We start from the raw sequence: 26,145 nt of genomic DNA on the forward strand, positions 1-26,145 counted from the left end.
GCACTACCATTATAGTTAGCTATAGGAAGTGATAGATGAAAACCCCACTTGACATGATTAACACTAATGTGTCTCCATCTTTTAATCACACAAATTGCTCTGAAGATTCTAGCAAACTCCCCTGCGTACAGCTTGGTAGGTGCAAATGCGCAAACGTGTCCTAGACACAATCCCTGACTGGAAGGAAGGGGGTGGGGTTGATTGAACAGCGCTCCTCCACATCCATAGTAAGGTGCCCTTGAGCAAGGCACCTAACCCCTAACTGCTCCCTGGTTGCTGGATCAAGAGTTGCCCACTGCTCCAGGTGTGTGTGTGGTCCTAGTGTGGGTGTGCTTGTAGTGAGCTCACTGCTCTGAGTGTGTATGCCCCCCAGATTGCAAAATGCAAACACATTTCTTGGAAACTTCCAACATGACCATACAGTATAACTTAACTTCTCTATGATAGGTAGGCCACAGAACATGATAGGCTGGCCAGGCAGCGTGGTAGCCTCCCCTAGAGCAGATGGAGTACTGGTAAGCGCAGTCCACAGTATGTAGGTGGCAGCACCGGAGAGGGTTGATGGAATTTGCGGGAGTACACCAGTTCCTTAACTGGTCCCTGCATATAGTTTTCAATAACATCCTGGTCTTTGCTGGTTGACAATTTAGAAGCGTTTAATTGTTCCTATATCAGTAGGCTATATCTATTCTTGCCAAACCTCAGTGGCTGGTGTGAAGGCATCCTTAATACAAAAAAAAAAGACAGAAAAGAAACTGGGCAATCAGAGGGCTTGTCAAGACCTTTGTTTCGCATGTAGAACATAATGACCTGTTTTTGAGCCGAGATTGTTTTTTTTGTTTCCTTCCTCTTTTTTCAGATGATGGCACGTGACAGATCCTTGGCGTTTAAAAATAAAAGGGCTTTAGATATTAAGGCGTTAGCCTAAAAACGGATCCCATCGTTCAGCACATCCCCTAGAGCATTGCACACAAAATGTCTTAAAATGACTTGTTACTGAGAAAGAGAGAATGCACCTCTAATCCCCCACAGCTGATGTCCGAGACAACCCTGTTAAACAGCGCTTTGGAGAAATGGAATGTGTTGGCATTGCATTTCCAAACAGGTTGAGCTTCTTTGTTTTGTTATGGGATAAACTTTTGAAATGAAAACAGAATTTGTGTGTATGTTTGTGATGGTTTAGCGCAAAGCACTCATTTGTGTCCAGTTGAGTCTTTATTTTCAAAACAACATGGCAATTATTGCTCTAATGTCAGATGTATTTACTGTAGGAGGTACAATATAAACTGCTCTCCACTCACACAAACAAAAATGGACTACACTACACACAGGTCTATTTTCTATTCTCAATGGTAAATGTGCCCATTTATTGTGATCTGCCCATGTGTGTATTTTCATTGCCATCTGTTGGTCATAGGTTTGAAAGCAGCAAATGTTTCAGGTTTAGGCATCATCACAGAAAATACATAGATGTGTTTAGGCTTTTACTACGCAGGGCATTTACAAATTTAAAAAGAAAGGGGAAAAACATAACAGAAAAATCACTTCGATTTCAATATTGATTGAATTGGTTCTCAAACATGTCAACATTAATCTCCCCATCAAATATCAATAGGCCTGTAACACTGGGTAAATAAAGACTAGACGTGTACATTCACACAACTTAGGTGACATTGGGGGATTTTCTTCCGAAAAATAGATTCTGATGTAATATCATCCATCGTAGTCTTAAAAGTAAAGTAAACAATGTACAAGTGTCCAGAAAAATCTTCCCTGGTGTATTTGCCATGGACTGGTTGGTATAAAATGCAATGGTGCTTTAGCTATGTTTTCACTGCAGTATCTCTTGATTTGTAGATCACTCCTCTGCTTTTCAGCTCTCTTACCACACCTAAAAGAGAGAAAGAAGAACAAATAAGTAGTTTGTTACAAGAGGTCTTTCTGGATTTATTTTACACAGATGTGTGTATATATAAATATATTTATACACACACACACACACACACACACACACACACACACACACAGGTACAGGTATATAGCTGTATACTCACACAGGGGGCAGCCGTGGCCTACTGGTTAGTGCTTCGGTCTTGTAACCGGAGGGTTGCCAGTTCTAACCCCGACCAGTAGGCACGGCTGAAGTGCCCTTGAGCAAGGCACCTAACCTCGCACTGCTCCCTGAGAGCCGCTGTTGTTGCAGGCAGCTCACTGCGCTGGGATTAGTGTGTGCTCACTGTGTGTTTCACTAATTCACGGATTGGGATAAATGCAGAGACCCTCACAGGATCAAAAGAGTATACGTATACTTACTTATACATACCAACTGGTAGGCACTAACTACACTCTTGATGAAACAAGAACCTTTACAAATAGGCCTATCATACATTTGATTTATACATCTTAGTCTGACTAACAAGTGTAAATGTACGTCACCTCTAGCCTACTAAAGACTTGTTTGTTACACTGTCTGGTTTTCCAGTGCCCGTCTCTGTTAGAGTAGGTCAATGTGCACAGCTGCTTTTTTGTCAACCACAAGAAAAAATATCTGGTCTAAAAAAAAGTCTGATATCGAAATGTTTGTGCAGGTATGATTTCAGATGTGCTCTTTGTGCGCCATTGTGTTCCTGTCACCTTGATGAACTCTTTTCAGACAGATATCTCCAAATATAAGCTGAGCTATCTGCCCATCTGCTGTGTTTAAGTTACTGAAGAAAGTTATTTTCACCCACAGCACCTAGCCTGTGCCTGCACATGTGAAACTGTACATGTTCATCGGAAATGGTCTAGATGCTGCTGTATATATTTAGAACAGAACAACCACCAAAACACCCACATTAGCAACCTTGTCACGCTATCCGGAGAAATATTCTTTGGTCACCGCTATTGTGAGATTTTACGGCTTCCATTGACTTCCTTTCAACACACGACTTACGCCAGCAACCATTTCACTTTAGTAATAAACTACATTTTAGTTCAAATACAAATATTGGCTCAAGCAATGTGAAGAAATTTTATGAAAACTGTCCGCCCCTAAGACTGCCCATTTCTCATGCTTTATGGTCATCTAATGTCAAATGTCAGAGTAATTGCATTCAAAAACGTACCTTAATGATACATCACAATTTATAAAGGAACTAAGTTTAAAAAGAAAAACATGATATATCAGATGGATTAGGAGAATAATTGGTAAGGAAGTACACGATTATTTGATATCCACTTCTTATATAATGAGTTACATTATATATTTCATGGCCACCAGATGGCCTAGTGTTAATTTTGTCACATATTTTTTATTTAGTCCTTTTTAGTCCGTCACCTATAACTTATTTATTCAAATATTTTTTTGTGTTAGAAAGCTTTTTGTCAAATATCTTTACAGTTATTAGCCTAGAAATCTAGATGCACCCTAACGACAACAAATGTAATTTGCTGCCAGGGTAGTCTAGCAACTGTCCGTTGACTTGCGAGCTGGAAAAATTAAACTTCGATCAGGCCAATCACATCGTGTATAGAGTCGGTAGGCGGGCTTAACATAATGATGGCAGAGTTGCGACAGTTCACCGTCAATTCACTGCTACTTAAAAAACAAAGAAGATGGATGTTGCTGTTGGCGAACAGCGTGACACAAGTTAAGCTTTTTTTAAGTTGGCAAAAGTTTGAACAACTAGCTCAGCTGGTGGGAAAACGCATGGGACATGAGTTGTAGCGCTATCCTATTGCGTGCAGATGGAATTTTAAAGACAACCGTTTATCCCGCCCCTCGGATTGAGCACTGCGAATGGTGAGTCCCCAGACCCTACATCTTGACGTGGGTCTGGCTCGTCAGATTATACAGTTATAGCTTGACTATGGGATTTGAATGGACAACTGTCATTATCTTCGTTTACATGACGAAAGAAAACCCCTTTTGTAGACCCAAGTACGAATGTTTTACTCCGCTATGCTAGATGGTGATATGTGCCCAAACTCCACACATTCCCCAAACTTTCCATATTAGCTTCATTAGCTTACTTGCCAGTGTACTTTGCATCATCAGTGTACCTAGTTACAGTGCATGAAAATGCACTGTTCTGTTATCCGAAGTCGTCGTCTTCTTCTTCCCACCAAATTTCTGCGTCTAATTCAGCTTCAACCATTTAATGTAGAAACTTCATTCAAACTTTGTAACGTAGGTCTTGAAAAGGACACTTGAGGAATGTATTTTTCACTTTTGTAAACTTTATACTATTTAAGATATTAACAAAAAACAAGCTTATTGACAGAGCGAATGCACCATATTGGCCGCCGCAAGATCGGGACACTAAGGATTTGATTAAGAACTGTTTTTCTCACTCCACCAACCGGGTGCCACATAGCGTTCGGAAGTTTAAATGCAGTGCTGGTAAGTTTGTTTTCATAAACACATGTTTCCAAATCACAATGAAACATTATTATATTATATAATATATCATTCAGATGAATGGCTATGATTTTCCCATGCAGAAAACTATGGCACTGCCAAGGGGCTGGAAGATGCAATTCCGCGGTGGACTCAGAGGACCCTGAGGCTGGGCCTCTAAGAAAACGCCCAACACAGAGGCCGCCGAAATACAGACAATCCGATGATAAAGGCTGTTTAGTCAATTTATTTATACACGACTAGTGCTTTATGAACAAACATGAGGGTCTTGAACTGCACTCTGTGGCACTTAGTTTTCACGTCTGACGTGTGTGCCTGTGATTGGGTTCTAGTTTGGCTGTGATTGGCTGTTCGTTGTGATAGACGCCATCTTTAGCTTGAGCACAAAGTCTTTATTCATAATTATGAGTGGACTGACTTGCTTGGAAAGATTTGTTTTTTCGTTCAGCTGAAGAGCATAACACAATACTATATGTGATTCTATTTCAAAAAGAGTATGTCCAAACGTGTCTACTCCCCCCCCCCCCCCCCCCCCCAACGTCGAGGGCCCCAGTGACGAGCGCTACTCCAGCCAGGGCAGGTTTCCAGACCCCAAGAAGACCCCAGGAACTGGCAGCCCAGCCCCAGTCCCCACCTTTTTTGCATCTGTCATCTTTTTCTTTTAAATCGGTGATGGGTTTGCGACCCTGTATCTGCTACTTTTTATTTTGGTTGTAAAATCATTGTCTTTGAAATAAAATTATTTTCTAAATGTCTGTCTTCTCTCTCTTTTCATGCTAGAATAGACAAGGTGCTCAGTTGTAGCTCACTTCCTTGAGGAAGCACAAACATCGGTTTCATGTATAGCAACACAGTGGATGACATGATTAATCAGCTGTGCTTCACTGCTGTTCCAGTGTTTCCCATACATTGACTTATTTGTGGCGGCCCACCACAACATCAACATTGACCACCACACAATGATTTTCCTGGTTGTACTAAATTGTGCTTGAATCTTGTTGGCGCTGCACTAATTTGTTAAAAACGGTTGCATTCGAGTTAATTCTGCTTCTGCGTAAATTGTGTACGTAATGCTAACGTTCCGGCACCAACTGGGGACGTTCCTAGAACATTGAAACAACGGCACTTTGTTAGTAGGGCCCTCTCTACTGCCATATTACATCTATTCAAATCAAAATGGCTTAATGGAGCCCTCAAGGTCACATGGTCCATCTGGTGTGTGCTTTCCATGGTGGAAACTTCCTTGTGGAAACTTGTCCACCAGAGAATTTGAATCTAACCTTTTTCCCCCTCTGTCCCTTCAGGGGTTTCCTGCTTCTTATTAAGTTTCTGGTGCATACCAGATAGTTTCATGTCCTCTTAGGATTTCCTAACCTCTTTGACAGTGTTTTGCCCATAATTCAATGTGGATGTGAGCTACTTCTTCATATTGAAAAGGATGTGGCAGCTGCAGACTATTTGAAAGTATCTTTATAATATTTTTTAATAGCTTAATTCAAACCAGAATATTACATTTACCAAACATATTAAATAGCTTTCTTCATATGTTCAGATATGAACATTTCAACTTAGATATATCACAAATGGAAGTCTGACATCAGAATTTACTCATTCCATGTATTAGTAAGGCAAATAAAACAATACACCCATCACACTCTGAGAATGATCAACATTATAGGCTACATTTTCCAACCTAGCCTAACCAAACCTTACCAAAGTAGCCTACATGGTTTTAAGGCTGAGATGATCTACACATACCTGGAGGTAGGCGACCAGTCACGGTAACTGCGTAGACTCCTGGTTTAAAGTTGCTGATTCTCTGCCATTTGGCAACCCAACTGTCCTCAGGACTCATCATCGCTACGACTCCATCAAAAGATGAACTTGTGCACTCGTAAACCATTTCTCGATTCCCTTTCATCTGTAGGTAGGCCTCGCAGTTGTCGCAACCGTCATACTCAAACTGGTCAATCGTCTTCACAAGGGAGCACAAAAGGCAAGCCCGCAAATGGCGTAAATCCTTAGGACACGTCTCTAGTGCCATTATGTATGTTTTTGTAAAATCAAGCTTGTAAGTTAAAATGTTTAACAAAGCTGGTAGTTTCAACGTGCGCTGAGAAATCAGCCTGTTATGGTGTTGTGTATTTTCAGTCGACGACTACAGATGACATCATCAATACAGGACAGTCACCTGGATTGGATTGGGATTGGTCAGTGTCACTCCCCGATGTGAGTCGCTACCAGATGTGAGTCGCGCATGCGTCACTTTGCTACTTTGCCACTACCTGTGCTGTTAGCCACAGAATAATGACATTAGCCTACACAGCAGTAATGTATTATTTAGCGTAAGGCATCACATTTTCACGGCATAATCTCTAATGTCAGTTCTAGATTAGAGGCTGAAGTAGCCTGCTAGCGAGAGACTTCTGTAATATCAATAAAAATTATGAAGTTTGTTCACTGCTGGCAAGTAAGTAAGCAATCAAGCACAACAAAGGCTGTCACTTGAATGGCGTTTGCTAACGTTAGCAACCAAACAATCTTAGATAGCTAAAACGTTTTTGAAACAGAAAAGTGAATTATTTTATGGATTTCAGTCGGATCCCTTGGCGTTATGCCGTAAAACCTATCAATCTGAGCATGCGTGACTCACATCGGGTAGCGACTCACATCGGGGAGTGACAGTCAGTGTCAGAGCCCGTCTACTAGACTTTCTCTGGATTGGCAGAGCCCGAGCACACGTGACCCTAATCACTTTTCCGGAGAAGCAGCCAGCAGGGTTACTTCAGAGAATGTCTAATACTTGCTTTTCCGTGCATGTTTCAACAAGAATCAGAATTATCAGTGGTTTGACATGTACTCCGAGGACAAATAAGTCACGGTTTCTTGATGGCTGTTGGTCTAGTGTAACCTTCACTGTAAAATAATAAAGTAAAACAAAGCAGTAAACCTGGTCATTAAACAGATATAGCATAATCGGTTTAAACGTTGATAAAGAGAAAATGCATGCAGAATGATGATTCCCGAACATTCTTCATGTTTCCATTTGTGCCAATTTGTGCTCTGTGCCACACATTTCCTATGAACCTCACATAGCCCTCTGACCTTGCGTGGTTTAGACACGCCCAGATAACAAGTTGAGTCTTCGAAGCGTCGAGGAAGTAACTGTAGCCTATGAGTTTAATTTCTATCTACAGTACAAACAAACAAAAAATCGATAAGCACGACAATGGACAGTCTTCGTCGTGTTCTAAGTGGTCGTGAGGAAAACGAAGAGTTGGGTTTGACAGCACAGGTATTGTGGACTGACATGACGTAACTTTAACGTGTAGTTATTGGCAATAAGCGAGTATTTGCGATGTCTTACTAACATAACAAGTTCATATAAAGTTATCTACTGTAGTGTATATATGTATATATCACACCAATTACCTAGCTATGTGTATGTTTAAGCGCAAAAAAGGACATAACCATACTGCCAATGAATGTGCCACGGGTTTCCTGCTAGCGAATCTTAGCTACTACTAAGCTAGTTGCAAACAGGCCTGGTTTACATTTACATTACATTTCCCCACAGGCCCTACGTTTATCATTTTCAGAGGCTACCGAGGTTCTTGGATTAGGCTATGTCATTTGATAATATGTGGATTTGGTATTTGAGCTCTATCATCAACTTACTCTATATCTCAGTTTAATGTTGTTTCTCCATACAAGTTTACATCCTGTCATGTGCTGTGTCTGAGGATGAATGGCCTATGTATGTGAATTGCATTTTTCAACACAAGTGAAAAATAACGAGTAGCCTGCTCCCAAAAGGGAAACTATGAAGTTGTTATTGAAATATAAGAAATGTATAAAATATGATATAGGCTAGCCTATATGCCCAACAGAATCCTTGCAATGTTTTACTGTGTTCCAGTTGCATTCTGTCACATTATGATTTGTGACCTCCCTGTGATGAGTGGGGTATATAGGCTACACGACTCACAGGTTTGAGAGCATCAACTGGCTTTTAACATGTAGCCCATATTAGAGTAATTGAAGAAATTGTATTAATGCAATGCTGAATTGATGCCTTTTTCATGCTTTCATGAAGTGATGGATCATGGGAGGTAAGCTGTTGTGGTGTTTTACTGTCATTGCATGGCTGTCAAACTATGTGATTCTCATGAATCCCAGATGCATAGTTTAGATGTCCCACATCTCTTTACATATTTTAATTTTTGTTTGAAATGTTCAGATTCTTCTATTGCATTTGACCAATGTTGATTTTATGAGGAAATGCAGAACTACCATCCCAAGGCAGCTAAGAGCCGCATTATATTGATCTCTCCACTGTGTTCTCCATGTTAAGATTTTAAGAGAAAAATGAACTTTTGGTAACTTGGCGTGACTGAGTGATTATTTAATGTGGCTGTGCTCTACACCCCTGAGCATGGTGGAGACATCAAGGAAGTCTCGAGGCCGTTGCACTGCTTATTTCTTGTCTTGTGACATCCTTCCATTGTTCTCACTACTGTAGGTCCTGGACGCGTCAACGCTGAGCTACAGTACCCGGGTGAAGTGGTTTCTCGTCTGTTTCGCTTCGGGGGTCCTGTGCTCCATACTTGTGAGTCTCATTATCAACAATATTGTTTCCTCTTGACCTTATGTCCAAGGGTAGAGACCGACAGCCATTACTGTTAGTCTGAAACAACAGCTCCTGAATCCTCACAGTTTATTTCTTTCTCACAAACTACTGTTCCCATAGAATGTTGCAAACTGTTTACTGTTGTAATCCCTGATGATGTAATGATGATAATCATTACAATGTAATGCTATGTAAAATTGGAATGAAGTACTCTATTTCTCATCTCAACGGATTTTCATTTTTTATCTTTATGAAGCCTAAGCGGACACTACTGCTTGACACCACAAACTCAGGAAACATTAAAAGTGCAGTCCACAATGCTAGGGAAAGATTGTTAATATTTGAACTCTACTGGCAATCATGCACACCCCCTCCGTGCGCAGTGGCTCTGAAGCAACATTTTGGATTGGAATAGAAATTGGCTGTATTTGACAAATGTTGTATTGGATTATAATGGCTGACTGTACTTTTAAACGTGCTATGTGGGGATTTTTTTGTTTATAATATTTGAAAACTACCTAGAAATATCAACAAAATGTGAAGGAAACAAATGTGTCAAAAATGCCCAAACTCTGTTTCACTTTGTCATGTCAAGTCACTTTATTTATATACCATATTTTAAAACAACAGCAGTTGACCCAATAGTGGCAGTGAGGAGTTGACAATATCAAAATAGTCCGGGCAGGGGTACAAAGACCAACGAGATAGAAACATATAATGCATAAAATGATAAAAGAAAAGTTAAATAAAAAGTACAACAATTTAATAAGAATGCTAAATACTTAAACATGAGATAAAGATAACAATTTTGCACAATGTGTGGTGCCGTGTTACAGTTTTTTCTGATTGCTTAAGCACATTTTTTGTAACTATGGCTTTTTTTGCAAAACTCTACACACAAATAGGAAAACCTTTTACCCAATCAGCAAAACATTGTAGTTATCTTGCAAAAGCTAACACACCTTGCTTAACTCTTCACACCTTCGTAAAAATGGTGTTTTCATATCAAACAGTAAACACAAGCCATCACAATAGTAAGCACACAATGTGCCAACTACACACTGATGGTATGAATAAAAAACACATCTGGCTTTTGCTTTCTCTGTGCACAAGGTAGACTATGTCAGTTTGAGGTCATACTTTTGTCATAGTTCTGTAAACATACAGGGATCCAAACTTCAAGTATTGGTGTTTATTTACACACATCAAAACAAACACAAGTGTGTTTTTCCAAGTCAAAACACAAAAAAGCAATTTCACTGAGACAAAACAAATCCGTCTACATCGGGTCGTCTCTCTCAAAATTTCGTCTACATCACATGCAATGTCCTAGTCCAAGGCAACGGGGAAAATATATTCTGGAATGCCGTATCCCGGCCTGACATGACAATATCCCCACATGTAGACTGATTTTTTTGCCTGTAAAAGGGCTATTTCTTTCTGTTCTTTCCCCTCCTCGTCCTCCTCTTGCTCCTCCTTGTCCTCTTCCTCTAACTTCACCTCCTTGTCATTGTCATTCTCTCCCTCTCACTTTATCACCTCCGCGTCCTCTTCCTCCTCTTCTTCCTCCTACTTCTTCACCTCCACGTCCTATTCTTCAGCCTCCTCTAATTCTTACTCTTCTCACTCTTCCTGCTCCCTCCATTGTACCCATTGTACATTACCTGTGACTTATTTATAGTATTTAGGCTGATTGCAAAGTGAACTAATTATCTAAAACAGTTTTCACATGAGAAAGTGTGCCAGAGAATTGGCAAAATAGTGAAAATAATAGCCATACATGTGTATAGATTTGCTAGGAGTGTGTTGATCATTTGGAAATTGAGTGTAAAGCATGAGTTGTGTTTACAGTTCTGCAAAAAGAGTGCTATGCAGTGAATTGTGCCTACAGTTGTGCAAAGTGTGTGTTACAAAATTGCAAACTTAGTGCAAAGCAGTGTTTGTGCTTTTAGTTTTGCGAACTCAGTGAGTGGTTTTGCTATAAGTATTAATAGTTTTAGAAATTGTGCTATAAAAATCACGGTTGTGTTTAAGCATTCAGAAAAAACTGTAAATGGAAGAGCGGCATTTGGCTGCGATCAAGACAACTCGAAGCCTACAAAACTCTGTAATTTACCACCTCTGTCTAGCAGAATGAGTATGGCAACCTGTGCTTCCTCATGTCAGCATTAATAAGTGCACGGTTCTAAACCAAGTCACATGACATTCTAGTTATGAGTTCACAGTTCACCAACCTGATTAACAGTTGCATGTGTGTCAGTATAAGGTGCCCTGTATGTTATGTGATGTCATGTCTTGACTTCATTCAGTGATAACTCAAATTTAAATGGCAAGAGTATCAGTTGGATAGTTTTTGAATAGTCTAAAATTTAAACCATTTAAATTTAGTTAAAATGAGCACTCTCTGTAACAGTTGTTGTTCCACATTATCATAAAAGCTGACATGACGTGGTCATATGTGCTGTAACTTTCAACTATGAGTTGCTGATGAAATCTGCTGATTCAGTGATACAGTTCTGAATACTTCCTCCTGCTCATACTACTGAGAGTTGCAATACTGTAGTCCATTGCTAAATCCTTCTGTCCTGACTAGTATTGCTGTGAATGTTGGTTTGAGTCAATAGTCTAGCTTGTATTCAGTATTCAAGGCAAATAAAATGCCTAGTTAATTTGATCACTCTGTGCGTGTCTTGCTGTAACTATGTCCCATTCTTATGACAGTATTTAAACTTTGATGAAATAGAAACCATCTGACAAACCACTACTCTGGAGGCATTGCGGTGACTATCAGCTAAACACTCCTTCCTATTTGTCAACAGCAGTTTTGGTTTCAAGTGGTTCTTACATCAAGTAGCCAAAATGTCACAACCACTGCAAAGGGCCTGTATACAATTCCCTCACTTTCTCACTCTGTCCATGTGTCTTTCACTTTCTCCCCCTCTCCATTGCTGAGTGGCAGTTGGCCTACGTGTGAGTTGGTAAAGGATCTGTCCTGATAAGACAGTTTATACTGTTCTCAACACCTCTCCTCACAATTGGGCCACGTGGCTGGCTCATGCAAAACCTTTTGTGGTGACTGCCTACTTCTCTACCACTCTCCTCTCTTACCACTTTGTGAGGTGGGGAAGACACACTGGGCTTCATTTATTTCTTTTAAACCCACTTCTATTAACCTTTATACATACTTCTGTCCCAAGTAGTGTCAGAGAGAATGTCATTTTATTTCTGCAGTTCTCGCTGTAACCCCTAGATGGAGCTATAACACAAGCATGGCATGGTTTCGCTTCTCAAACTGTGTAGCCATGGATTTGCTTATTAAAATCCACCTCTCGTGTGTTCCCAATTTGAATCATTGTGAATCTTTTGAATATGTGTTTTTATGTTTCACGTAATGTTCACTTTACTCATGTTTAATGAGTGGCATGGTCATTCACTGTGGTCTCTTGTCTTGGTCTGACAGGGGTCAGCACTGCTCTTCTTGCCAAATGGCATCAAGCTGTTTGCTGTGTTCTACACTCTGGGGAACCTCGCTGCCCTTTCCAGGTAAGGCTGTGAATAGTATTTAGTAATTGCATTAGTCTAACTTATAACTTAGTTTGACCCAAAACTAACCTAGTCAATGACTACCACCTTTTGTGCTGTGCATGTGTTTATAGGAAAGATGGGATGTGTGCTTGGTAGTGTTTGTGACACTCACACACACAGACACACACACACACACACACACACACATACACACACACATACACACACACACACACACACACACACACACACACACACCCTCCCTTCACCTTAGGTGCTGTACTGTTGTGTAAACTCAAATAGTCTGGCAAAATCCCTCTCCATAGTAACGACCCCTGTGTGTGAGTGGGGGCAGCTCTAAGTGAATTGCCCCCCTTGACCTGATCCATAGGTGTTCAAGTGTTACAGAACAGCCTGTTCACAGTGCCGCTGAGAATTTGGTAATGAAATTGGTGCAGAGCTGCACTCTTTATTTGGAAAACAAAAAAACATTTTGGACAGGACAGTTAATCATCACTTACTGATGATGTAAGATGTGCTAAGTGTGAACATGGTGTCCTTTCGCACACACAATCTAGTGGGAAGACCCTCTTGCAACTTACTTGGCTCTGCATTCACGTTGGGTTTTTTCTCCCTGTTTGTTCCTTTTGTGTCTCTAGTAGAAAAGGGGGACCTTGACAATGTGTGTTCTTGGTGAATCTAAAAGGTGTGTGTGTGTGTGTGGGTGGGTGGGTGGGTGGGTTTGGGTTTGGTTGGGGGAATAAGGTGCATTTTATCTCTCTGTTTCTGGTCTCTCTGTGTCAGATGGTTACTATGGGGCTTGTGACAGTTGAGGGCTGAACTGACACCTTAAAACAGGCCTAGCAGGTGCTCCTTAACCCCATCATGATCAAACAAGGCTCAGGTTATCAGCACACCAGCAACCAGTCAGTAGGCATGGCTTGTCTGGCTTGTCGTTGTATTCGGTTTCATATCTTGTTTTGGTTTTTCTACATTTGTTTAGATGGAGCACCTGAGTCTCATTTTCTGCCGCGTGTCGGGTGTCCTCTTTGAGCATTTTCAAAAGACACTATGCAGGAGAACTGAGTGACCCCTGGCCCAGTGTGTGTGATCTACATCTCAGCTCAGTTTGGTCACCAATGGGTGCACAACTGCATTGCCAATAACCGAATTTAGTCTAATCACAGTGTTTGAAATGTTCAGCTTGCCTATTTTGCAAGTTGTTTAGTAGAAGTAGTCATTTGAAGGTTTTGTGACCTCATTATGTGTTGGCTTAATGTTAACTGTTTATGTGTAGGCTTAATGTTAACCCTTTAACATTAACTGGTCTTTGACACATTGTTATTATATTTGCGAGCTATGATGCCATCATATTTTCTGACCTTGAAAAATGGCACAGAAGTGTGGTTATGCCACCTATGTTATCTCAGCTTGACCTCCTGATTAGCTGGAACTTGTTGCTAATATACAAGGTTGGTGTTGGAACACCTTGTTCTCGCCTTCTTTCTCTCTCTGCCTCTCTCTGTAGTTCTCTCTCTCTCTCTCCCTCCCTCTCTCTCTTGCTCGCTCTCTTTCTCTCTCACCCTCCCTCTCTCTCTTGCTCGCTCTCTTTCTCTCTTCTCTCTCTCTCTCTCTCTCTCTCTCTCTCTCTCTCTCTCTCTCTCTCTCAGAAATTCCTTGGAGGAAACACAATCATTAACTTGTGTGGGTCAAACTAAAAAAAACCCTGAGGCTCTAACCTGGAAGCTCCCACTGGATGGCAACCAAAGCCCTTGGCCTCCCTGTCAGTGTCTCAGATGCAGAGCCGGCGGCCTCAGTCCATATCTGTGTTGTTACGCTGGTAGTCAAATGCCTGTGAGCTGAGTGAACACATCTGAATTTCTAGAGTGTGGTGAGTGTGCTGGGATGTCTAGACTAGAGATGGGTTGAATGGCTTCAAATACTTCACTGGATAATTGACACTCTGGGCAATGTACCATGGAGTGTCATGGCAGTCTCTTGGTTCTGTTTCCTTGTTGGCCACTGTCAGCACATTGGCAGCAGGTGAATCATGTGACTGACCGACTGACTGCTGGCTCATGGCCACTTTTATAATAGCCATAAGTTGTTTGCAAAAATTCACAGTTGCCGTGAGGACTTACTTTTGAACCGTAACCAGCCCTGTCCCCAATCTTGTCTCGGACTGAAGTGCCCTGGCAACACACGAGCCCCACCTGATCCGTCCCCACCCCCTGCGCTTGTTTAAAGCAATGTTTACTGTCTGGCTTTAAGTGCTCAGGAAAGCTGTTTTAAGTGCTGTCCAAAGAGTTAAGCTTGCTTTGTGACCTGTGTTATGAGACCATAAGAGAACTGAATGGATTATTGTGTTTCTTTCACTGATGCCTGTTACAGTGGCCGGAGGCTCTTGAATCCATGTCTTGGCTCCAAACAACAAGCAATATTGAGGGCAGGGACATTTGTATTCTTCTGGCTCAAGTCCTGTTAAGAACCAAGCATTTATTACCAATAGACAGAGAGATTTAAGAGAAACAGTGTTATAGAGGTATACAGCATATAGTATGAATTAATCTCAAACTATTTTGTAATTTTTTAACCATTACACTGCGGGTATCTCGCAGGCGGGACAATTGCAGTGCCCCCTACCTCCCCCCAGCATTCTAAATCAATTGTATGAACCATATTGCTATGTAGCATAGTAATATTATTTAAAAGCTTGAACTCTTGGGAATCCATATATGACAACCTTTTTCAATACCCATATTGGGTATTGAAATGTTCACAGTAACCCCTAGAAATTGGAACACTCATGTGGTTTATCCAATATTAGTTGTGCATATATAGTCCCATCTTATACACATCCATTGAAGAAAATGCAAAAATAAAGACTTTTGTGTAATCATTCCATATTTTGGATTAATTCTATATCAAAACCCCTGACATACATTCAATAGTCTACAAAAAAACTCAAAGTGTTACCTTTCATTTGAGACCAGGATCATGCTTTTACACCAAGAGGTTGCCACACAGCAAGGCTTTTACTGTTAGTATGCATTTTGGGTAACCAAAACCAATGGGGAGTTTCCATAGGGCATTTTACAAAACGCATGAGCATACCTTGGCAAATAATGGTCTGGAGTCCTCATATTTCATTCTATATCGATCTACTTTGAGATACAGATTCACAAGACCTGTTAGTGTGCCTCAGTCGTGTTTCCAAGACAAAATAAATGACCAAGAGGGCATGTGGAAATGTGGTCATTTCCACAGATGTACAAAACCGCCTAAAAACTCTCTCTGACTGCTTTCAAAAGAGGTCAAGCTCTTGAATATAAGTCAAAGTATGTGGAAACAGGGCCATTCTTTGTAGGCAGTGTGCAATTTTGAGCAACAAATTTCAAGTAAAATACCTCTTATAGCAGCTTTCCAGACTAAATATGTTTAGCTTTACTTACTCCTCTTTGATAGTGAACTAAATATCTTATGGATATGGACAGAACAAGGCATCTGAGGACATAATCTTAGAGCTTGGGGAAACACTGATCAACCAGCATTTTCTGTCATTCCCTCAATCAACAACTAATGGATTAATCGATAAATTACTCGACAGATGTATCAACTATGAAAATAATTGTTAGTTGCAGTCCTAATAAACAGGAGGAGAAAGAGAGAGAGAGAGAGAAAGAGAGAGGGAGGGAGAGAGAGAGAGAAAGAGAGAGCCGAGACGAGATGAGATGCAAATGCTGGTCATAGACTCCCAGGAGTGCCCTCCTGCTCCTGCTCACCTACAGGCAGAGAGGCAGTGATGCACACAGAAAGAGAGGGAGGGGGATGATCGCCTGCGTCACCAGGGTGATTGGCCATTTTTTTCAACCCTGACGTCTGGCAATCAGCGCAGAGCTCTTTGACAGGAAAGCCTCTGACGTGGAGGCTATCTTTTACACACACACACACACACACACACACGCACACACATACACGTCGCAAGCTGCCGTCATTCACACGCCAGTGAGTGCGTCTCCACCAACGCCATCTTAATGGTCGACACCGAAAACACACATAGGTGTGGAAGAGTGACACAAACACCTGGTGGTAGACTGGGGAACACATTTACTCATGCTGGCAGTCCCTGTCATAATTATGCTTACAGGATGCTAGATCCTCTTCATGTTGTAGTGTGGGCTGGCCTTATTTGTGTGTGTGTGTGTGTGTGTGTGTGTGTGTGTGTGTGTGTGTGTGTGTGTGTGTGTGTGTGTGTGTGTGTGTGTGTGTGTGTGTGTGTGTGTGTGTGTGTGTGTGTGTGTGTGTGTGTGTGTGTGTGTGTGTGTGTGTGTGTGTGTGTGTGTGTGTGTGTGTGTGTGTGTGTGTGTGTGTGTGTGTGTGTGTGTGTGTGTGTGTGTGTGTGTGTGTGTGTGTGTGTGCGAACGTTCACGGAGTCGTAAAAGCGTCGCTGCACTGTGTTTACACTGCAGAAGTGGTCTCACACGTTTGTGTTTTTGTGTGTGTTTTCTCCCAAAGCACCTGTTTCCTCATGGGGCCTGTGAAACAGCTGAAGCGCATGTTTGAGCCCACCAGACTCATAGCCACCTGTGTCATGCTGGTAAAGACCCACAGACCATCTCCACTCCTTCTCTTCCACAATTGTACCTTTCCTTAGAAACAATGAATGTTTTAAAAATGGTGAAACAGTTTAGCACTCATTTCAGAAAGCCAGCTGTGTTGCTCTGCATTCTCTGTTCACCCTTTCCTGATTCTGACACACACACACACACACACACACACACACACACACACACACAGAGAAAATGTAGTGAATGGCCAAACACAGACCACTCTTGCCACCAAACATTTAGCAGTTTGCAATTAAAGATTTGAAGCATCTTAAGACGTCCATTGGCATTAGGGGCTGCTTAACATGCCAGTCTTAAGCTTGCGCTTAAAGCAAAACAGCGTTGCATGTTCCTTTCCAGATAATCTATTTCTAAACCCTGCACATGTCCCCATGGTATTATTAATGGAGAACTGCAAATCATACCGGACTAAGAAGGACAGTGCTCTAATTTACTGCCATTGTAGATTCCTAAGGTAGTATTTTTAGTTGTGCATCATCAGTGAAAAGATGACATACTGGAATGTTTACCACTTTTTTATTTCTTCTAGCTCTGTCTGATTTTGACACTGTGTGCTGTTTTTTGGGTAAGTGTTTTTTTTTTTTTAACAGGACCATCAGGAATATATATTAATGTCAAATATTCAATATTTGAAAATATATACTCAAAGACTTTTTACATGCCAGTGTGTCTTTATTCTCTTGTGATGTTTTTTAGTTTTCATCTTTTTTACTGCATATCTCCCCATTCCTGTTCCTCTACAGTGGCATAAAAAGGGACTGGCTATAATCTTCTGCATTTTACAGTTCTTGGCCATGACCTGGTAAGTGTCTAAATTCTCCCTCTGCACTGTAGCTTCCGTTCAGGCATTCTCAGTCCCCAACGGGCTATTGTTGGTGTACACTAAAGAGGGATTCTGTGTCAGTGGATGAAAAAGTGTGTGTGTGTGTGTGTGTGTGTGTGTGTGTGTGTGTGTGTGTGTGTGTGTGTGTGTGTGTGTGTGTGTGTGTGTGTGTGTGTGTGTGTGTGTGTGTGTGTGTGTGTGTGTGTGTGTGTGTGTGTGTGTGTGTGTGTGTGTGTGTGTGTGTGTGTGTGTGTGTGTGTGTGTGTGTGTACAAGAGAGAGGGAGAGTAAGTTGAGCCTTGACTTGGGGCACATGGGCCACGTGCAAGATTAAATCCAGTTAATGAGTAAGGTCTTAAGATGAGCTCCTCACGTTTGGCCGTGCTATCACACACACACACACCATGCCCCGCTGCTTCAGAGGAACTTGGCAGAAAGAAGAGCCATTCCTGTTTTGGACCAAAGCCACTTGGTGCCGGTGAATCGGAGCTTATCGACTTTAATTTTATTTCAGCCGTGATGGATGTTTCCCAGGACGCTGACACTGTTGTTGGTGATCTTCCTTCTCAGTGGTTACATATGTGTAATGTAGATAGATAGATAGATAGATAGATACATACTTTATTGATCCCCAAGGGGAAATTCAAGAATGTAATGTGTGTGTGTCATGTATGTAGGCCCCATTCTTAATGGCTTTAAACTGTATTGTTGTCTGGGGATCCTGTGCTTCAGGACCTTGGCAGAGAAGAGCACTGACTGCCTCAGTGTAAACCGGTCTGATATTAACAGCTCACCAGGTGAGCTTTGCTCAGTCATCATCGCTTACCTGAACACTCCGCCACATCACTGATGAGCTTTTTGATGTAGAAAACAATATGCAGAAATGGTTTGTATGGGTGGGACGATATATTGATATTGTAATATCATGTTGCAAGGCGCTGTATTGCTCTGATGTATCGTATTAATATCAATATCAATATATGTTTCCTCCATCTACTTGACCTCATATGAGTCACTATTTCATGACTTCTCATCATAGGACAACCTGCGACACTATCCTTGGGGAATGATTAGTCCATATATGCACACACACATACACACACACACACACACACACACACACACACACACACACACACACACACACACACACACACACACACACACACTTTCACAGCTTATACCTGCTTTGCATAGAAACACTCTGATGCATGGGCGTTTTTGTGTGTATGTCTGCATTCATTTTCTGCACACACACACACACACACATGCGATATCTCCTGCATGTGCACAAACTCACACACTCACCCACATCTCCACACACCATGTCTTTCCCACAGGCCCTGCCCAGGCAGATGGGAGGGTGAGGGGGGGTTAGTATCGCTACAGCTAAAGCAGCTCAGCTCATGTTGGGCTGAGCCGAGTAGGCCTGCAGGGCAGAGTGGAGGAGAGGAGAGGAGAGCTAATCTGATCCGCTAAGCCCGTCCTGACCCTTTGGCATGGCCTCGAGGAAGCACCAGGCCACAGGTGTGCGACCAGGTGCACACAGTTGGCACCAGGGCCTTTAGTCAGCAGCACCTCGAGGCCAGCGAGGGGGCAAGAGGGTGAGGCTATTATTAGTCTGACCCGACGCGTGTGGTCAGGTGTCATTTGCTTGGGAAAGCATTGTTAGAGAGAAGGAGATTGAGTGTGAGAGAGAGGGAGATGTGTATGTGTGTTTGGATTCCATTGGTGCTTATGGTGAATGGAGCTGTCTCAGGGACAAGCAATCTCAGTGACAAGCAATCTGTGTGTGTCACATTGAGGAACTATTAAGATGTCAGTGCTTTAAAAGCCTTGTCCCCAAACACAAGCAAGCATTAGAAAAGGGTTTCAGGGTCCTGTGTGCTTACCATTTGTGTGTTTTTTGTGTGTGATTAAATATGTTCACAACTAGGAATGTAGGTATCGTTTTAAAAGCACCGCATTGTATTTTGCTCATGCATATGTGATCGTCAGTGTGGGTAATTATCCATGGGGGGAGGGGGGCGGGGGTGAGAGAATGTCAGAGAGGTAGTGAGAATGTGTAGGCAGCTGAGAGGGTATTTGCCGGAACTGCTCGTTTGGCAGCCTAAAATACACGTCACTGGGTCATTTAATGGCTGTCAGTTTCATTGACGGCACAATCGCCTCTCGCATGCCTGACTCAGTCTGCGCCTTCTCCCCACAACTGACGTGTACAACGTCCTTAACACACACACACCCACACACACACTCTCTCCCACACTCACACATACAGATGCACACAAATGACTGTGTGTGTGTGTGTGTGTGTGTGTGTGTGTGTGTGTGTGTGTGTGTGTGTGTGTGTGTGTGTGTGTGATCACGACTGTTCAGTGTTTGGATCATTAAGTCCAAACCTGGCAGATTCACTGTGAAGACAGAAGGAAACGCGGAGATTCCAGGAATGGGCTCTGTGGGGGAGGATCGAGCATGAGCTGAGCGTGCTCCTGAGACCCTTCTCCGAAACCCGTTCCACTTGATCTGCAGTGGCCTTGTCCGCTTGTTTATTTGTCTTCTGCACGCGTTTATTTATTTCAGAGCATTTAATAACCTCTTGATTTTTATCCGCTTTGCTTTGTGGTGGGGAGGGGGGGCGTCGGGAAGGCATAATTCTTGTCAAAGTAAAGCCCGGGGATTTAAAAGCAACTCTTGTCCCTCTGGGCTTTGATTAAAGCTGTCCTGCTGTGATCATAAGGGTGTTTATACCGATGGACGTAATGCTGTGATTGTGTTGATGTGATGATTCTGACAACATAATGGTCTCTCGGGCACTGATCGTTGCACATGGGACAACTACTAGGTTGAAAAGAAACAATCGGACATGCGTTGCTCCTGCTAACAGTATAATTTATTGTAATTATTATGTTTTCACAGGTTAAGATTATGTGTGTATGATCACATTTTCGTAAAATCACATACATTTATGTAATATGAATGTGTATGTTGTGTATCGCAGGGTGATTTCTTATGTAAGGTTAATTTTATTCAGATTACTCACTCCTGACCAGAGCACTTCTCAAATTGTCCAGAAGGCACTCCCCCATTCTCTTTTTTTGGCGTAAAGCTCACATCTGACTGTGTTACGAGGCTGCAGTTCATTTTATAATCATCCACCTACCAGTGAATTCCCTCAACAAAGGTTGTTGTTGTTTTTCGTTGGGACTAGCCAGACTGATATCGAGGACAGTCATTGTGTGAGAGGAACTGTGTACAAAAGGCCTGTGCCCTGTGGCTCAACCCAGCAGAACCCAAAACCATTCAGCTCAGTCCTGACCCCGTTTGCTTTTCTCTTTCAGGTACAGCATCTCCTACATTCCATTTGCAAGGTAAGGAGGGCTAGTTGCTTTCTTTAAATAAACAAATAAATAAATAAATAAACAGACAAACACCATTGTGCATATTTGCATAGTACATTATCCTGTTTTATTCATTGGTTTAGACTCATAGGTTTTGTTGAGGCAGTCGGTACTGGTTTTACTTATTTTCCTCAGCTCTCTAATCATTAGAGCAAAATGCAATCTGCTTCTTTATCCTCCAATTAATATTCAGCTTCTCATGTAGTTGCCCAATCCGCATATGTTCATTCCTACATCTGTAGGGTTTCCCAGTAATTATGCCATGTGTGTTAAGTACACCTTATTGAGCCAGATCTCCAGCATAATTGAAATACCAAACCCACTAATTGCATCATAGAAACACAGAAGTCGCATACACAAATGGTAGCGTGTTAGCTCATAAAACACACACACACGCACACACACACTCCTGTGGAGGGCCTATAGGGTTCAGGGGGGTTGGAACTGAGGATGAGTCAGTAATCCTTGAATGAAAACATGTTTTTATTTACTCGTAAACGGCATGCCTGTTGTCCTCCACCATATGGGCCCTAATCCCGGGGAAGACCCCACCACCACCACTATGCCCATCTCTCGGCCACGCAAATGGCCGTTTGTTTGTCTCTCTCTCTCTGTCCCCTCCCCTCTCCTCTGCCCTGCCCAGTGTGTGAGGGTATTTAGTATTAATACCTTCGTGGCGTGAAGCCAGCTGCGTTTTTAGGGGTTAAAAAATTAGTCATTGAGCGCAGCGCTCTGTCGGCAGCCGATATGTAAATAGCACTTCTCGTGTTGGCTGAGCACACAGCTGTGCGGCATCACAGGGCCGGCTTCATTCCCATTGGTTGGGATCAGTTGTTTTTCTCAGTTGTCTTTTTTTCCCCATTTATATTGTGGTGGTTGGTAATTTGTTCTCAGCGCTTTTTTGGGGGGGTGTGGCGGTGGTAAACAACTGAATGTGATGGGAACAGGTTTCCTTGGAGCACCTGGCTGACCTGACAGAGTGACCGAGCAACACAAACAACAATAACAACAACAACAATAGCAACGTAAACAAAGCGCTTCACACATCAGCCACAGCCCCATGTTGTCCCCACCCCAACCCTCCAGCCCAGCCCACTCCACATACCAGGCTAATGGCTGCTGCTCTCCCTACCTCAGAGGTGTCCAGAGGTCCCCCCCCCACCCCTTTTCTCCACTCACATCAGACCCCTCCCCTTCACCCAAAGGGGTCATCATACACATGGGCCCCTAATCTATCCTGACAGCTAAAGTGCCCCCTTTGCCCCTTTGCCTTGAGGCGCTCATGGAGTTGCCTGTGGGTGTGGGGGTGCTGGTATGGCCGTATTGAGATATGATTTTTGCCCTCATTTGGCTAATGCTCTTTAGGAGTCTTCTTGTGTTATAATGGGATCCGCAGGCCAGTCCCGGTTTTCTTTGTCCGGCTCGTGTGATGTTTCTAAATCCCCCGCCATTGTAGGGGAGATTTGCCAGGGTTAAACAGCACACTGCCCTTTTTGTGTGACTATGATTGGACATTTCCTTTTCTGAGAGCCCGCTCTGCCACCACACACACACACACAGTCTAAAAACATTCTCAAATTTGGAGTTGGTGGAATCACATTTTTACTTCTAAATTAAATGTTTTTACCTCAATCAATCAATCAATCAATCAGTCAGTCAATCAATCAAAATTCTCAAAACATATTCTGTAGGATTGGTTCCTTACTGTGTTTTTCCTGTCAATGTTAAAATTCATCAGTCCAAACTCACATGGTGCACTGATGCCTTATTTACCTCCTTAGTCTGCGCATTTTGGTTTGTATTTAAAGCATCCATTGCACAGCTATTTCATCAGCCATATTCCAAATGTATCTCATCATCATTTATTCATTTGGTGATTTTCTAAGTTCAGCACTTAGGCTTCAGTGTTTACTAGAGAGAGTGGTGTAGGACCTAATGGATGGAGAGAGCGAGAGAGATAGAAAGAAAGAAAGAGAGAGAGAGATGAATGAACAGCGTATCAGAAGGTATGAGTCTCCTTCTTCCGCCCCCCACCATAAGCCCGCCTTCTTCCTCCCTTTTCATTTTAACCTTGACTCGGTTCACACCTCCTCCTCTTCCCCTGAATTTTGAGTGAGCCAGTGAAAGTCTGCATAGCAACACATCTACAGGCAGAGTGACAGAGGTAGAGCCAAAAAGAAAGAGGGAGGGAGGATGAGCGAGAGAGGGAGGGAGGAAGGGAGAGGAAGAGAAGGCATAGGGGCGGGGAAGGAAACGCTGTGACCTTGTTCTGCTGTTGCCGTGGCGACTGCTGGAGTTGCATCATCCTCGTGCTCCGTACCTGTGAGCGATGGAGGGAAGGTGGTGGGGGAAGTCGAGGGGTGGGGGGGGGCGTACAGCGAAAGGTCCAGCCCTCCCAGCTTGTGCGGCTTCCCGCCAAAACAGAATTAAATATGCAGGAGCACCGCCCTGCCGCCTCCGCCACAACAACAAAGAGGAAACGCCATCAAAACAACCCTCATTTTCAAACTTTTAATCCACCCTGCCGCTCTGCACTGTTCTTGGGGATAAAGCATTCGCAAAACACTTATTAACCACATCAAACCACAAGTATGCTTATGGGATAATGGATCTCTGTACAATAACTTGCTTCTCCCTGTTGTATCCCGAGTGTTTAATGAAACTCTCTCTCTCTCTCTCTCTCTTCTCATCTTTTTTGTCTGTTTTGCAGAGATGCAGTCATGAAATGCTTCACCACCTGTTTGAGTTAAAGAGGCTTGACTAAAGACTGGTCCCAATATGCAAACACAAAGTAAATATGTAAAATATTGTTTTTTAATAAAAGGAATTTATCTTTTTTTTCTGCTGTTTTCAATATACTTAAATCATCTTTTTTTTTATCAAGTGTGGCTTTTGATAACTACATACATGCAGCACTACACCACTGTGTAATACGCAAACAAATGTAATACTTTTATTTCTGAGATCCTGATTTCATTCTTTGTTCTGTGATACTTGTTATTTTGGGCGAGAATGTGTTAACTGTGAGATTTTATTTTATATTCTGTGTATGTTGAGCAGATGAAGTGTGCTCAGATAGCCTTATTCTATCTGATCAGGTGTATTATTTTGAAGAGCACTGAAGTGCCTCATGGTTTTGTCCCATGCTCAGGTTCTCTTTGTTTTCTACTACTATGACTCATGTCCATGTTGATCTTTGTACAGAGGAATGAATTTCTACACGTGTGTGAGTGTGTATGTGTGTGTACATGTGTGCAATGCATATATAAATAAACCAGCTCTTCCATTTAATGCAACTCTCCGAGCATTAAAAACCATCACTGAACTCCACACAGGACTACTGCTCATTATTGACCTCTCTTTCTTTCCTTCTTGAAGACTTGCATGTGTTGTTGATGTTTTGGTTGGGGAGCGGTATAAGTGAGGGGCAATTTTATGTTACACACTTTGTGGGGTCTAGGATTTTTTCTTGAAGGGGCATCTTAAACAGGGACTACTGCCCTGCCTTGGGCAACAATGTGACTCAGCTGCCATTCCATCACGCTACGGCATGCCTCATTAAACAACACCTCTCAGCACCCCACATTCTATTCCTCGTTGCTCATGAAAAGACTCCTTTATTTACCAAACGTGTAAATGAGGTCCTTTACCCCCCCTCCCCCTCTTTTAATCATAAGCCATATGTTGGCATGATATGGCCCAATTTGCCTTGGCGTGCCTTTGTGATCTCAACATGACCTAATAACCCAGTGCGCGTTTTCTTGGTGCTTGTTTGCCGTTTTGTTTTCAAAGCGGCTCCGGCACGCGATTGAAAGCGATTCTATGGATGCAGTTGCCATGGCGACGGCAGGGGCGGTTAGCGGCGCTCTGTGTGGAGCCACCCTCCTCCACTGTGCCGACTTGTTCACTGTACACAAAACCGGTCACGTGACATCTATAATGATGATGAAAAGAGTGGGGGGTGGAGTTGGGGGGCATTCTGTACAGCTTTCAAGTAGCCTGACAAGATGGGGGTTGACTAATATGACGGTATGACAAATAAATGGTATTTACAATCATCATTGCTCATAATTGGATGTTTTACTGTAAACTGATATTTTGTTATTCTAATGTAAACTATTGTGGCTTCTAGATATCATGACTATAACAAATAGTGACACTTCCATAGATATGTAGGCTGAGACTGGGAGAACACATCCATGTCAGTATGTCTACATCTACACTCAAGCACACTAAATGCACTCATTAGTATACAGCAATTCTGCCTTTTGGTGTTGGAATGTGTACATTTGCAGCTCTGCATTTGTTAGAAGAAGCACAACAGAGCCAGTGTGTGAAGTATTGAGAACTTCGGCCGCGTTTTCAGTCTGGGAGTCGGGACAGGTTTTTATTTAAGGCACAGGGTGTCACAGGGAGTGGCTTGTCTTCCTCCTTTCATCCTCCTACCCAGGCCCATAAAAAAGAAATGTGGTGTGCAATTACTGGGGAATAAATCAGAGTCTCAGGGTGACTTCCAGTAAGGAAGGCAGTCCTGCTGCTTTGAGGTGGGGAAGCCATGGTGGTTTAAGTCTAAGTTTATGTTTACATAATGAGGCCACAGTGTATATAAATTACTTCTCGGTCCGGCTACAGGCTTGGGCACTCACAAACAACAGAAGCCCTTTGAAGCACACAGAACTGAGGTCCCAATGAATACTGAGATAACAGTGACTTCTGTGAGCTCCTATAGTTTCCCTGTCT

General features: G+C 42.5%; 2 protein-coding genes across 2 annotated transcripts; one reads left to right on the forward strand and one right to left on the reverse strand.

Annotated features, from left to right (window-relative positions):
* Positions 1 to 1,471: 1,471 nt before the first annotated feature.
* Positions 1,472 to 6,591, reverse strand: LOC143124367 (transcription elongation factor SPT4-like). Its single transcript, XM_076285823.1, has 2 exons — positions 6,161 to 6,591; positions 1,472 to 1,891 (listed from the first exon to the last, which is right to left on the reverse strand). The coding sequence occupies exons 1-2, from the start codon at positions 6,444 to 6,446 to the stop codon at positions 1,824 to 1,826; spliced, it is 354 nt and encodes a 117-aa protein (XP_076141938.1). The 5' UTR covers positions 6,447 to 6,591; the 3' UTR covers positions 1,472 to 1,823.
* Positions 6,592 to 7,508: 917 nt separating this feature from the next.
* sft2d1 (SFT2 domain containing 1) lies at positions 7,509 to 24,735 on the forward strand. The gene is made up of 8 exons (XM_076285824.1): positions 7,509 to 7,697; positions 8,925 to 9,011; positions 12,493 to 12,575; positions 17,073 to 17,154; positions 17,715 to 17,750; positions 17,929 to 17,987; positions 21,346 to 21,375; positions 24,116 to 24,735. Exons 1-8 carry the CDS (start codon positions 7,632 to 7,634, stop codon positions 24,153 to 24,155), a joined length of 483 nt encoding a protein of 160 aa, XP_076141939.1. The 5' UTR covers positions 7,509 to 7,631; the 3' UTR covers positions 24,156 to 24,735.
* The last annotated feature ends 1,410 nt before the right edge of the window (positions 24,736 to 26,145 follow it).

Source organism: Alosa pseudoharengus, unplaced genomic scaffold, assembly GCF_046254945.1.
Source record: "Alosa pseudoharengus isolate Yale_2024_CS ecotype anadromous, Long Island Sound unplaced genomic scaffold, YU_APseudo_1.1 YU_APseudo_1.1_scf_15, whole genome shotgun sequence".
NCBI classification, from domain to species: Eukaryota; Metazoa; Chordata; class Actinopteri; order Clupeiformes; family Clupeidae; genus Alosa; species Alosa pseudoharengus.

Excerpts from the sequence above, each read along its gene's own strand:
- LOC143124367 (XM_076285823.1), bottom strand. The coding sequence starts at position 6,446 with ATGGCACTAGAGACGTGTCCTAAGGATTTACGCCATTTGCGGGCTTGC. Across the intron at positions 1,892-6,160 it reads GACTGGTCGCCTACCTCCAG|GTGTGGTAAGAGAGCTGAAA; the intron begins GTATGTGTAGAT and ends TCTCTCTTTTAG.
- sft2d1 (XM_076285824.1), top strand. The coding sequence starts at position 7,632 with ATGGACAGTCTTCGTCGTGTTCTAAGTGGTCGTGAGGAAAACGAAGAG. Across the intron at positions 17,751-17,928 it reads CACTGTGTGCTGTTTTTTGG|TGGCATAAAAAGGGACTGGC; the intron begins GTAAGTGTTTTT and ends GTTCCTCTACAG. Across the intron at positions 17,988-21,345 it reads CAGTTCTTGGCCATGACCTG|GTACAGCATCTCCTACATTC; the intron begins GTAAGTGTCTAA and ends TTTCTCTTTCAG.